This window comes from Anopheles gambiae, chromosome 3 (genome assembly GCF_943734735.2).
Source record: "Anopheles gambiae chromosome 3, idAnoGambNW_F1_1, whole genome shotgun sequence".
In the NCBI taxonomy this organism is placed as follows: Eukaryota; Metazoa; Arthropoda; class Insecta; order Diptera; family Culicidae; genus Anopheles; species Anopheles gambiae.
Window position 1 is genome coordinate 21,919,907 of NC_064602.1, and position 13,886 is coordinate 21,933,792.

A 13,886-nucleotide genomic window follows, 5' to 3' on the forward strand; every position below is an offset into this window, starting at 1 on the left:
TGAGTGGATTCTGGATTTTTGCTTGAAAGGAAATCAATCACTGTTCTACGGCTAAGAGCTTGGAAAGCTTTTGCCTCTATTGCCTGTTCTCACTATCTATCTCTCTTTCGCTCACACTCTTTTTTAAGCACTTAGTGCTGCTAGGGTCAATAGTGTCGTGAGTAGGGAATTGTGTCCCACAGCAATACCTGACCTAAATATGTGATCGAGTGTTTTTACTTTCCTGCACTTGAAAAATGAAAGATCAGCTTGGATTGAAAGGAAGCGCTCCCCCGTGCTTAAGAGCTTGGAATTGAAGCTGAAGCTCTTAAATAGGTAGCTTAGAAGGATCTATATTACGTTCGGCTAGAGAGAGTTTTACTGCATTAAATCTTAACCTTTTCGTGCTCTCTACGTTCCATAGGTAATTCAATAGAAGCGTTGGTATTTGCGATATTCTACTGCTGCCTTTCCAGTTTTGGTTGCAAATCTTCTTTCCATAAATTTTTCAACGGTCCACTAAGCTGCAAATCCACAGCGATTCGCACGGCAAAACAAAACTCCAGCACACACTCATTGGGCCGTTAGGCCGTTATGGTAGCCTTAGACCCTGGTTTTGAGGGGGTGAGGGATACTGTAGTGTGATTGTCATGTCCCAGGACACCATCCCATTATCGTGCCTCCGCAAAGCTCCAAAACCAACGCTTGAAACGGCTCTTGAAGCCGTCCTTTTTTCCATCTACCTTCCTCAGCCAAAGTTATGCTGTGCGCCATTTTTGTGCAAACGAATTGGTCGAAACATTTGGGATACATAAGGTTTTGTTTTTTTTTGTGTTCGTTGCTTCGCTGTGTCCCTACGCCTCCATGGTGAAACAAGCGACCCATGACATATTTATGACCCCTAGGATATGGGATACGCCTAGGAAGCAGAAGAAGAAAACACGTATCGCCAAAGAAATACTACAATTCCCACTCGAACTGACTCAAATGTCGTCACCAAATGTAAGGATTTTTTTTTTGTGTTTGGGTGACGTAGGGAAGGACGACGTTTTCAAGGCAAGACAAAACGCAAGTTGGCACCAGAGAGTCGTAACATACGAACCTTCGCTTTTGTGGACGTGGCTGGCGGACGGGTCGTAAACTGCATGCGAGCGTTTGTCTGTATGAGTGTATTTGTGTCCGTTTTGCTTACGTTTTATGCTGGCAGGACGAAAAAAAAGAATCCTTGTGCCGTCCTTTGTGAAGGCTTCGGAGGGACGAATGGCGACGAATTTGTTTATTTTATTGTCGGCACTTGTACGGGGTGGCGTAGCAGCAGTAGACAACTCCTCCACCAAAGGGAGATGTGGCACGAAACGGCGAAATGGTACATACAACCAATAGAAATGATAGGCGTAAGTGTCGCCGGCTTAAGTGGCGTAGTAAGTGGGTTCGTTTGATGATCACAGTTATGTTCCCGGCTCATGCGTAGGGTATGCGCCGGGACATGGCGGGACAAGACGATAGTGGTCTTTACAATCAAATCTGCTGTCATAAATTAGGGCAACCAATTATGTGTACGATAGGATGGTCTCACTGCACAGAAAAAATGAAAAGATACTTATTGCATTTCATATTCGTTAATTGATATGCCGTTCCACTGTTGAAACAGTTCCAACGTAAGCGCATTGCAATCCACCTGCTCCCGTTACATACTCCTTCATCGTACAGCTTACAATTTGTTCATCATCAACCTTGACAGCAGCTGGTGCGGTGGGAGAAATGGACACTAATTACCATGCTGCAAACTTTCAACGCTCCTGCAAGGGGTCTGCCCGCCCAGCACAGGTCGGTTGACTTTCGCTCCACGCCACAGTGACGGTAGAAAGTTGGTCAAAATCCCTAATGATCAATATAATATGCAGGGCTAGTTTGCCAACCCATCCTCGACGCACGGGGACGGTGAATGGTGTTAAACATTGATACCCACGGTGATGGCACACCAGTTAAAGTTCAACTTCTAATGGGTTCGTTTAGCAAAGTTGTACATCAAGCAGCTCGAGAACAGCAAACTGCAATATGAGTATTTATAACCGTTGTGCTTCACCGTGCTTGTTACTTACATTGTAACTTATTTAATCTGAAATTGATTGCTTATGTTTTGTAAAAATGAGTAATACGACCCTTAATAAAAAATTGACCTTTTTTGACGATTGAAGGTTATTTTTTTAACGCGAATGACACAAGTATTCCATCATTTTACATTTTGTTCCCCCTGGCAGTAAAGCTCCTTTACTCTTTTCATGTACTTTAAAAAAATAATAATTTCTCCTGATTCATGTTTAGCTCCCCACAATGATATATAATTCTCCTTTCAATACTTGGTCTGAGAAAGCGTTCAAATAAGCGTTCTCATCGTGCCGATCATTAATAGCTAATATCTAGGTTGGTGGACAGCAGAAACCATGGCAATGACATCACAATTGCGTTCTTCTTGTAAAGCATCTGCCGACAAAGAGTGCGATATGTCCTTTTTTCCTTCAATCGATCTATTTTTTGTATCAATGTTGGAGTTTTTTATGGGAGCTTTGTTTGGAGAGAGAAAATTTCACCAAAAATCATATTCTTATACAGTGTGCAGCATTATTTTAAGTTTAAAGCGTAGCTAGATTTTTTTTAAATTACCACTACTCATCCTTATGTTAAATTTTACACTTAAATAATTATTACGTACATTAAGAATACAAAGAATTCGAAATGATTTGTTCAAAGACTCATCTTTTGTCCCTAAAAACGTTGGCCCCGACACGACCTATTAAAGCCCTGCCGTTCGGTAACCTTTCTTGCGCTTAACATGCGCTTAAACCTGCTCTTGTTTGCTCCCATTGCCGTTACCAATCCTGGCCCCATAATGCTTGCCAGATTATCGAATCTTTTATTTTACCCATCCGATTTCGTTAACTTTATGCTGGTTTCGTGCCGTTCCATATTCGATTCTGGTAGCGCTACCAGCATTACTACTACTAGCTCAACCATAACAACAACCAAAAATGAACCCGTTTTTGTCCCGTTCGCTACTCCCAATCAACATAGCTTACCGGCCACCGTTCACGCCCACCGAAACGGAATCCTCCAAATTTCGTGCCCGTGGACACCACAGTGTCTTCCCGCGTGTCCCCAACCCACGGTACCCACTGGTTCGCATTGGAACGAATGTTTCTGCTTCTTCGACGAGAAATGCTCGCTGTAACCGCTCGTAAAAGATCCTTTAAGTAGAGTGCTTTGCTCACTTCTGCGCTTTTTGGCTTTTTGGAGCCCGGAGCCGTTCCGTTTGCAGCTGAAAGCTTCCGATTATGTTTTGCTCGCTTTTCCATGTTCGCCCCCCCCCCCCACCTTTCCGATAGCCATTTTGTTCGTGTATGGAATGGTTGCCGCGCCCATCACCGCGCTCCGGCGAAGATGCTCCCCGGTACACTTGTATGCTGCTCACCGTCTGCACATCAGCTCCTTGAAAGACCAGTGTCAGTCCTTTGTTCGCGAAGCTGAGCTGTGAGGATTGAAAAAAGTGACCGAAAACGTCGTTCAATCGCGTACGGTATCGAGATGCAACCCGAAAAAAGCAAACCCATACTCCCCCACTGCGAACATGATTATGCAAATTATTTATGCTACTATCATCCATTTGTTCCAAGTTCTGCAGTGCTCTCCTGCGCTCGCCTGATTGCTGGCGGCAAAGTTAGTTGGGCCAAAAACAAAAATACGGTCTTTGCCGGCAATATGGTTCGTGTTTGTTCTTTTGATGGGCGTCGTAAAAAACAATCCGCCGTAGCGTAATAAGTATTCTTGTCGAACGGTGACGCAGCAAAACTCGATCAAGTGCTGGGTGGAGTCGATGAAAGTGTGGTCGCTACTTTTGATTGGCGTCATTCAACCATTTGACATGTTGTTTGTTAGTTTGCTTGTAGAAAACAACCTTACTAATGTGAATAGCTGTCGAGTGAAAGAGTTTTTCTCCAGCAAATTATGATTATTTAAAGAATTAAAATGCAAAAAAATAATCATTAAAAACGGGTTTAAGTTCTGCAAAAACGTGCTCTGATAAATTCAAATATCCAACCACATAATCAACTTCTAGAAAAGCGCTGAATAATCAAAATAATTGCTCGCTTCAAAGAGTAAATAAAAGCTACGGTAGAGGGAAAGGTCAAAATTGCAGAAAGATAAACGCAAGCACTGGTCCAAAATCGTAACAATCTTCGCAAGGATTCACCCTGCTGAACTTTACCCAATCATTGCTACTGTCTGCCCGTAGCGAAGGTTCATCGTTACCTCGGCCGAAAGTATCCTATCGAGCCCCCATCACGACCACGATAAATGGTAGCGTGATAACAACATGAAACGGTACTGTGAACGCGCAAATAGAACCCGCCGCACACTGTCTTACCCAAACCTTCGGTGCCGCTTTCTGCCCAGCATCCACGGGGTTTGGATTTCGGTATTTCTGCAAACGGCGAACGGCAACGGAATGAAAAGTGTTGCCAGGCACGCAGAATTCGGCCTCACACCACACTCTCCCAGCTACCCATTGGCTGGCTTCTGAGTCGTCCCACTCAACGAAGATCACAAGTCGCGCAGACACATTCTAGGGCACGGATGCGGGTTGCACGAAACCGGGCCTGGCAAAACGACGAGCGTACATTAATAAATTATACGACGAAATGTTCCCGATAACGGGCGAGCAATTTCCCGCCCGAAACGGTGCACACAAAAAAAAACGAAGGGAAAAGCAAGAGACTCGGTGACTTCTTGATGACTTTTGCCAAAAGTCAAAGGTTGGAAAGGTGTCGTGTAAAAACGGTGCGAGCCTGCGTTGCTGTCCTCATTGTTTTCTAAGAAATTTCTCCGATGGCTTCGGGGTGTGAGCGTACGGAAGGACGAAGAATTTTCAAGGATGTTTCATGCCCGCAGCTTACCTCCGCGACCATTACCGCTGCTGTGCGCTCTTGTGCGATGAAATGAGGAGGTTCTGTGAGAGTAAGAAATAATTTACTGTTTCAATGGGTACGACGCTTTTTGACGCGCCTCACGTACTGGTTTTATTACTGCACGAGACGCAGCATTTCGGATGGTTTGGAATGGGCATTAAACCTAATTAAGATGGCTAGGAATTTCAGAAGATCAATACATCGGTGTTGATTCTGTAAAGACAAAAGAGAAAGATAGAACCTGAGGAGAGTTGGAAGTTTTGTAGCAATTTAACGATTATTTACGCATTATATGTAGGTTGAAGTTGATTTTATTTGAATAAAACAAAGTGTTAACAAAAGTCCCTGAAAATGACACGAACAGTTCTAACGTCTTGGTTAGTGCTCAAAACAAAACTGAAATGCATACCAATCACAACTATAATCAGCACTAGACGGCCTGGTGATCTATAGTACGACTTGCTGGTTTCTACAATGCCGGACAGGTTCATTTCTCTATTAGAAAGTCTAGTCAGCTGTGTGATGATCTTATTCTTATAAGATTGTAATAATCTTATAATTCTTATATCTTATGCTACAGAGGATGTAAACTGGCCTTACAGCATATATCGTTACGCAAAAAAAAGACGAAGAAGTAGACGAATTACCACAGAAGAAAAGGGAATGATCACTGGTACATTCATTGTTTTTATTAAGGCTGTTGAAAGATTATTCGCTCTAATTTAGAACCAGGATATTTGTAGAGAGCTATAAGTAGAAAGAGATTGCTGAAAATAGAAGGAAGGAATATATTGAAACCCCAAAAAAACGGATATTCACAGGAACAAGAAGCAGCTGCCGGGGACAAACCCTTTGCTTTGCGTTCCCCAATTCATGTGTAGTGATCACAAACTTCAGCGACCATAAATTATATATTTTCCAAAAAATAAATGTTACCATTTTTCTGCTTTTCTCCGACATCCGACATACTATTACCTTCCCAGAAAGCTGACCTCCTCGGGTTGTTCGTTACCACAACTGTTCCCGTGACTCACAGCTTCCTCTTCCCATCGCAAAGCATCATTTCAAGCTAGCCCGTCAAAAAGTAAGCCGCTTTACGAATTGTTTTCCATCCTTCCGGAGGGCTTTTATCTTGGTCGGGATGGAAAATCTCATCAGCAGTGACTTCATGCCCTTGTGGAAGAGGAAAAAAAGCAGCCTCCCCTTTTACGCACCTTTATTCCAAAAGGCATACACAAACACACAGGCTCACACACACACATGCAGCTATATGTATGAAAAACACGCAATACTAGCCTCGCCGAAGGCGTCACGAAAAGTGGATTTTGTGTTCGAAATACTTTGTACGAGTTGAAGCCTTTTTTTACCACATCCCACCATCACACACAAAAACTCACGCGTACACACAGGATGGAAACGATTAGCTTGGTTTCACATTCAAATATCAAATTGGGCTGAAAAAATGTAACCAAAAATAGAAAAAGCTGTAAACGTAAAACATTCACAGCTCGAAATGAAAAAAAAGGCAACCGAAGAGAATGGGATTTCTTTTGCTGTAGATACTTTGCAACATGCGCATACTTTGCGCAAAAGCCTTTCCGTCTTGAGCTCAGAATGGAGCTTTCGGTGCTGGAATTGAATTGCACTAAGCTCGGCTAACGGTGAAAGCAGAAGCAGCTACACGGCTGCATTACTTCCCCTGACGTGAATACGGCTCTATTCCCCATTGGCCCCCGTATTCTGACACTTTTCGCTTTCACCGCTTCCTCCTACAGACGTCCCTTTCTGGTCTAATCAAATTTCCCCCGCTCTGGGCGGCTTGCTGTAACGCGCCGAGGGAAAAAGTGTATGCCATTAAGCGTTTATGTCTCAATTTTCACCAACGGCGGTCGGTCAAATCCCATGTGTCGGGCATTATTTGTCTCCCCGGTGCTCGGTGTGCGCACCTTCCCATATGGAGTAGCTCCCGCCGGCAGCGTGGGGAAAAAGGTTAACGATCGCAGCACAAGGGATCGCACATGTTATGGTCCCCAGTGTTGGGACCATAAAACTGAACGAAGAAACAAATCTTGAAACGGTGCAAAAGCTCATCAAAGTAGACGCCGTTTTAGACGGTGGGTTGGAAAAAGCGAGCACATAGAAACGGCTCACTTATGGGATCGGCCTACACACACACACACACGGTCTCACTCATACACCCACAGACGGGTGATACAGACCGAGACTCGGGGGACAAATTTGCCATTTTACCACAGAAACCTTGTTGAAGAAGCAATAATTTACTTGACACCAACAGCCAAACGAGCGTCCTTCCCCTGCAGGGTGTAAGCAGCACAGCGACAACGGCACAGCAACGTTTCGAGGCGTACGCTCGCCTTGCTTTGTTCGTTGTGAACGTTTGAGAAGACAAATCGTGTAGCGCTTTGTTCCGCAACGGTAGCATCGGGGCCCTCGAGGCTAATGCTTTTCATCAAACGGGAAAATTTACCATCAGTACACACTTCATTTCCGATGGCACATTGCCGGTGCCTTTGAAGGTGGCTTTTTTCTCTTTAAAGGTCTATATGTACCTTTGGCTGGGTCATGTTGAAACATAAGCTTTAGATTTATCAAAGAGCCTTGTACCAAGCATGTAAAAAGGTGTTGCTGTTTTGCCTGTTATTGTGTAATGTTCTTTACGTTCCATACATTTGAACGACTTTAACGACTTTTGCACCCTCCCTAACCGCAACCAAAACCGTCTGGAGTGTTCGCATTTGTTTGTTGTATTTGAAAAAAGAATTTCGTGAATCGCATAATAAATCCCCTCATTAGCCCCCCGAAGAAATTCGATCAATTGTGTTGTGTGTCTAACGGCTGATCGTTTTGTGCATGAGAGTGTATGGTTCAAAATTTGTTCATCTCTAACCCGGCGGTGTGTATCGACGGCTGGCACACCGAGGGAATATCATCAAACAACAACCGCTCATCCACCAACAACGAGGGAAACGTCCCTCGGTCCACGTCATCGATTGTCCCACTCATCCCTCATCGCGGAAGCGGTCGTAACTGTCGCGCGTTATTCGTAAAGCTCGCTTTAGAAGTCGGTGCATGCAATGTAAACGTGTAAACTGTCCTACGGTATAACAGTCACAGTGAATGCTACTTCTATGTTGCATATGAAAGAACTAATCGTTACAAAAGCTCCCTTTTGTCCCGCATATAGTATACTCCGTCCTAACTAAAAAGAGAGACTGATTTGGGTGATTGTGATTCGAACGATGTGATTAGATTGCTGTAATTTTAAAACAGAAAACTGTGATTCTTTTCGTATTTGTGACACACACAAAAAAACACACACCAATATTACCCCTCCACAAATGTATCCATGCCCTGAACGTTCCACTTCCTCGTGCAATTAATTGAAAGCTTCCAACACCCACCCAAAAATACAAAAAAAAAATAACACTAAACCAAAGAAAACAAAACCCTCCCAATATGGCGGGCGATTCCAACTCGAGCGACGAGGAGCTGCAGCAGCTGGCCCAAGCGCTCGAGCGAGGGCCGGCCAAGTGCCACGAGTGTTACGGGGACTGTGTCGACTGCGTGCCGGACTGCTGCAAGGATACGACCGTGCACAAGTGCCACCTCGAGGGTGGCCCGGGCCGGTTCCAAACCGGCAAGAATCTGCTCACCCGTGCGCTGCGCTACCCGCCCGGTACCGCCACCAGGAAGTGTGTGCTGACGCTGGACGGCTATTCCTACGTAATTGGTAAGTGTGCTGTCGGGCGGATGTGATGTGCGTTATCCCGCCTTGATTGATTACTGGCACGCTGATTACCAGGGCGGCCATATGTTTTGCGTTGTGATGATTTCCTATTTATAAATAATAGAACAGAAGGACGCAATGCTTCGTGGGAGTGTTTTAGGGAGCTGCTGTAATCAATGGTTGAAGTTGTCTTGATTAGGTTATTAATATTGATGACAATTTGTCGTCTTTACACTATTGAAGAAAGAGGAAGACAGTGTTAAAGATGCATCCTTTAACGATTTCATAATGTTCAGAAACTGTTTATTTTTCATTTTCTTAGCATATAAATATCAAAATTAAGATAAGATTTTTGTAAATTTGGTTAAGATCCTCTTTGTATCCATCAAGTGTTTTTGTTGTCATATCGTCATTATCCTTATATGTTGTTACATCTGTATCATTATCTTTGATATTTGTTACATTTTATTTTTATTTTTATTACGAACATCAATTTCTCATTTTTGTTAATTAATAACAATACTGTTCTTATTCGATTCCCAACCAGTTTGATAAGAGAAAATGACAAACGACAAGATTTTTGGCCATTCTTCTTGGTATATGAGATGATACCAACACTAAGAACCAATACTAAAAAAACACAATAGAAGAAGCAAAATAAAACCATAATCAGATTAATATCAACGATAATAATGTAAAGCAGATAACATTTTCCGACTCCCTGTGCTTTTGCAAGTACTTTGCGCAAAATCGCATAATTCACCGTACGCCGAAAGAGCCCCGAAGCTTCACTGCAAGAAGTAAAGACGGCAAACATTGCACCAGAGGTACTGACCGCCCGTCGCCAAAGGACAATATGCTATTTAACGACGGCGGCTCAACTTTTCTCCGAATTACCTTCATCAATTCTGAGACGCTTTACCGACAGCCCACAGCGACGGGGAAGATTATCGCGCTCGTCTTCGGCCAAACTTTGCGCGACAGGGAACAAAAAAATCCCCCTTGCAAGACACACACACCGATTCTCAGCCAATCTGTCCCAACAGGGGAGAAGTGAAGAGCAAAATCTCCTTGAGCTTCAGTATCGATTTTTCACTGCCGCGCCATTCGAGTTGTTCCTTTTTCTTTCCGCGAAGGGGCGCATATGTGACAATAAATCAACTTCAGGTTAAATTTAGCTTTTCTCCCTGTGAAAGCGTCATCATGGCCATGTGTGTGTGTGCGGTTGTGGGACAACATTGGTAAGCTTACACTTCCACGCAAAAGGGCGCGACTGTTTACAAATAATTCAACCTTCATCAATTTGTACGCGCTCCACGAGGACTATGGTGTGACGTGTTTTCTTTTTTGCCTCGTCAGCGACGCCCGTCTTTCCCGTCTAACTCGATGCCATTGTAATTAAATCGTGGAAAGCGGATTATCATTCTCCGGTTCGTGAGTGAGTGTGTGTGGGTAGGTTCCTTTTAGTTACAACATAATCTTTCGCGGAAAACAAAAGCAAGAAGTACGCCCTATTGTTCGGTTCTTAAGGATATTTATTATGCTCGTTAGAAGCGACGACGAAACCGACATCTACATCAGCGCCTAGAAAAGGAACGATTTCACAACGGCAAGGACGAGCAATCCGAACGCTAGCACAGCCCGTCCACCACTCGACACCGGGCCAAGCACGATGGAGTCCCACGGGCCTAGCGTAACTTCCTTTGCGGTTAGCAAATGTCCCACCTTGTGGCGCGATTCCGTACCGACCAGGTACACCTGCGTTTGGTTGTGAATTTCGTACAGATCGTTCACATCGATCGTGGTGCGCTCGCCGTAGAAGTTGATCAGCACCACCCGGTACGGATCGTCCATGCGATCCTCGTTCTCTCTCAAGTACCGCACGAACGCAAACACACCATCACCGAACGCGTGCGACTTGAACTCACCGTGCGTAAACACCCGATCCTTGCGCATCGCAACCGCATCCAGATAGAACTTGTAGTGGCTGTACTCCGCTTCCTGCTGCTTCAGCAGATTCGTTTGCCTGTAGTAAGGATGCACCGGCAGCCAGGTACGTGGCGCGCGCGAAAAGCCCGCATTATACGTATCGTCCCACTGGAAGGGGACGCGCTGTGGATCACGCGATGCCCACCGGTACCCTTCGGGGCCAAGATTGCATCCCTGCGGATCGAGCGTATCCTCGTACGAAATGTCCCGATGGTCAATCATACCGATCTCGTCCCCGTTGTACGTTACCGCCACTCCGGGCAGCGTCAGCAACATCAGCTGCATACCGTCAATGCGCTCCACTCCGTAACGGCTAGCAACGCGCGGCTTATCGTGATTGCCCAGCACCCAGTTGGTGGTTTTACCGCGCGGCACATTGCCCAGCCAACGATCAATTACCCGCTTAAAGTCACGCGCATTCGAATTCTCACCCAGCTCCTCGATCATCACAAAGTTGAAGGGGAAGTGAGCGCGCTGCTGCTTACCATCGTCCGATTCGTAGTAGCGCAGCGTCATCGTCAGATTGGCGTACGCTTCCGTCATCATGATGCTGTAAGAAAAGGTCAAAGGTCACCACACGGCAAGACACCAAGCAAATCCAACACTTACATAGCATCACTACCCTTCTGGCGAGCAAAGTCATCTAGCACGGTGCGCCAGTGCGCGATCACGTCGTACGTTTCCGGCAGATCCTTCGTGTAGATGTGGTGCGTGTAGCCGTAGCTGTTCGGATCCTCCGGATTGTTGATCGGCTCGTCGATAAAGTCCGGATGCTCGAACATGTGGTTGATCGCGTCGACCCGGAATCCAGCCGCACCGCGCTCCATCCAGTACCGCAGCACATCGTCGAACTCGGCGACCACGGCCGGATTGCGATAGTTCAGATCGGGCTGGCCTTTGGCGAACTGGTGCAGATAGTACTCGCCGCGCAGCTCGCTCCACTCCCAAGCCGAGCCGTAAAACACCGATTGCTGTGGATTAAATCACATAAGAGAGGCTTCTTTCTCACACACACCAACAAAAAATGCAAGCAAGCTTACCCAATTGTTCGGTGGCATTCGCTGCCCATTCACCATCCTGGCCGGGCGCCATACGTAATAGTCCCGGTACGGTGCAATTCCCTTCTCCGAATCGATGAACCACTGGTGCTTGTTGCTCGTATGGTTCGGCACAAAGTCCAGCACTATCTTCAGCCCCAGCTTGTTCGCCTCCGCAAACAGTTGCTCCAGATCGGCGTTCGTGCCAAACAGCGGATCGACCTGCTTGAAATCCGACACATCGTACCCAAAGTCTTCCTGCGGCGAGCTAAAGATCGGACTCAGCCACGTCGCATCGATGCCCGTGTCCTTCAGGTACTGCAGCTTCGCCGTAACGCCCCGCACATCTCCCACCCCGTCATCGTTCGTGTCGTAGAAGGAGCGGGGATAGATCTGGTAGAACAGGGCCGTTTCCCACCACTCTTTGTCGGCGGGTTGAGCTTCCTGCGACCGCACGGTACAACCGGCGGCGACAAGCACCAGCCCGAGCAATGCTAAATTCCAACGCGCACCCATCACTGGCCACTGTCGTGAGCGTACTGTACCACACGGCCGTGTGTGGTTCATCAATCGATTGAACAATATTTATGATCTCTCCGCCCCACTCCGCCTAGGGGGGTCCCCTCCCAAGGTCCCTATCGCTTGTCAATTGGATGTAATTGGTGCGGTAAATCGTGCCACAATTGGACCGGAGACAAGGGACATTACATCAGCCCGTCCAGGGGAGTGTGTCAGTCCGACAGCCTGGATCGCTTTTTATCACCTGGACAACATTACACGGGTATCAGGATGTTGGACAGATGCGCGATAATTCAATGATTGGGTTTGCAAACCCTACTATCTCCCTTGCTCTCTGTTTTTGTAGTGATCCCCTCGGTCGCCGTTGTTGGGCGCCGAATGTGATAGAAGTACGCGATACGGCTGATAATAAAAGTCGATTCAATTCAACGGTCCGCTGGCTCGTTTTTGAGAGACTTTTTACGACACATTTGTTGTGTTTAATTGACTCGTGATAAGCGCGAAGCACGTTCCTCGGGATAATGCATTTAGGGAATATTGTAGATCGTGCGCTGTCTTCCAAATAAATGCAATGTGCGAGAAGTATGTTTGCTTATCTCTTGAATTTTGACTGTCTTTAGATTTGAAACCTACGTTTAAAAAACACAGGACTTAAATTAAACTATAAGAGAGCTTCAATAAGAGCGTGCGATGCCTACTGGGATGTCAAAAGGCTTCACTTTTGTTCGGAAATTTTGAAAGAACATTACGGTAGGCCATCGAAGCATAAATGTGGGTTAACTTGCATTTGTGAAACTTTATCGAATCTCCAAACTATCGAGTTCTGATAGCACTTTTTAGCAGGAACTCTCGATTTTTTTTTAAATTTTAACAAGCCTTCTTAAGGGGTTTATTATCATATATGAAACACCTGTATGAATGATGATTCTTCTATCTTTGGTACGATTAAAACACAAGTCAACCAATTTAATGTAAAAAATTTCTAGTCATATGATCTTGGTGATTAAAGAAAGTTGTTTGAATTTCAATCTAAAGATCACTTCATTCTAACAACTTTACAGGAGCTGGCTCATCAGTGAAGTTTAGGATCCGGTCTATTCTCGATCCTGATTCCATAGAATTAACTAAATGTTCTATTTATTTAGGAATAAAATGCTCATATATTAACATTTTCATCTCTTCTCTTCCTCTCTTTCTTACAGGTAAGCTTCATTCACCTGATGATTCCTCCACTATCTGGCATTAGACATTTCCTTGCATACCTCTTAAACACTCCACCCCGTAAGTACACACCAACTTGCAAGCATTTCTCTATCTCTTTCCCTATTAATAGTGCTTCATTTAAAAACAAAAAGTTATTAAACACAAACAGGAACCAACACAACGATCTGATAAATCAACCATCCGTCGACCCCCCTTGTGGTCATTCCAATCTTGTGGTACCGAACCCATTAGGCTGCGTGCCATCGATCACCAAATCCCGAATTGCCTACTATCGATTGAAGCGTTAATCTTATCTCTCACCGTTCAATTTACGATATTGTATAATGACAAATTGCCCAACGGATCGGTTGTCAAGCTGTCCAATAAAGGGGATTGTTGTAAAATATTAGACACCGGAGGGGATTGGGCCACATTTGGCACCCTGCT

At 45.2% G+C, this 13,886-nt stretch overlaps 2 protein-coding genes across 19 annotated transcripts in view; one reads left to right on the forward strand and one right to left on the reverse strand.

Moving 5' to 3' along the window:
* Nucleotides 1-13,886, forward strand: part of LOC1279930 (dual specificity calcium/calmodulin-dependent 3',5'-cyclic nucleotide phosphodiesterase 1) — a 275,103-nt gene that overhangs the window by 187,295 nt on the left and 73,922 nt on the right. For 6 of the 18 annotated variants that reach the window (XM_061654074.1, XM_061654075.1, XM_061654071.1 and 3 more), the window contains exon 2: nt 7,758-8,694. The exons of the other annotated variants lie outside the window; for them this stretch is intronic. In XM_061654074.1, the coding sequence (XP_061510058.1) occupies nt 8,421-8,694 (274 nt within the window). In that variant the 5' untranslated portion in view covers nt 7,758-8,420. The remainder of the gene's footprint in view (nt 1-7,757; nt 8,695-13,886) is intronic. 18 annotated transcript variants of the gene reach the window in all.
* Nucleotides 10,206-12,274, reverse strand: LOC3291863 (maltase 2). The gene is made up of 3 exons (XM_552857.4): nt 11,721-12,274; nt 11,290-11,651; nt 10,206-11,230 (listed from the first exon to the last, which is right to left on the reverse strand). Exons 1-3 carry the CDS (start codon nt 12,231-12,233, stop codon nt 10,276-10,278), a joined length of 1,830 nt encoding a protein of 609 aa, XP_552857.4. The 5' UTR covers nt 12,234-12,274; the 3' UTR covers nt 10,206-10,275.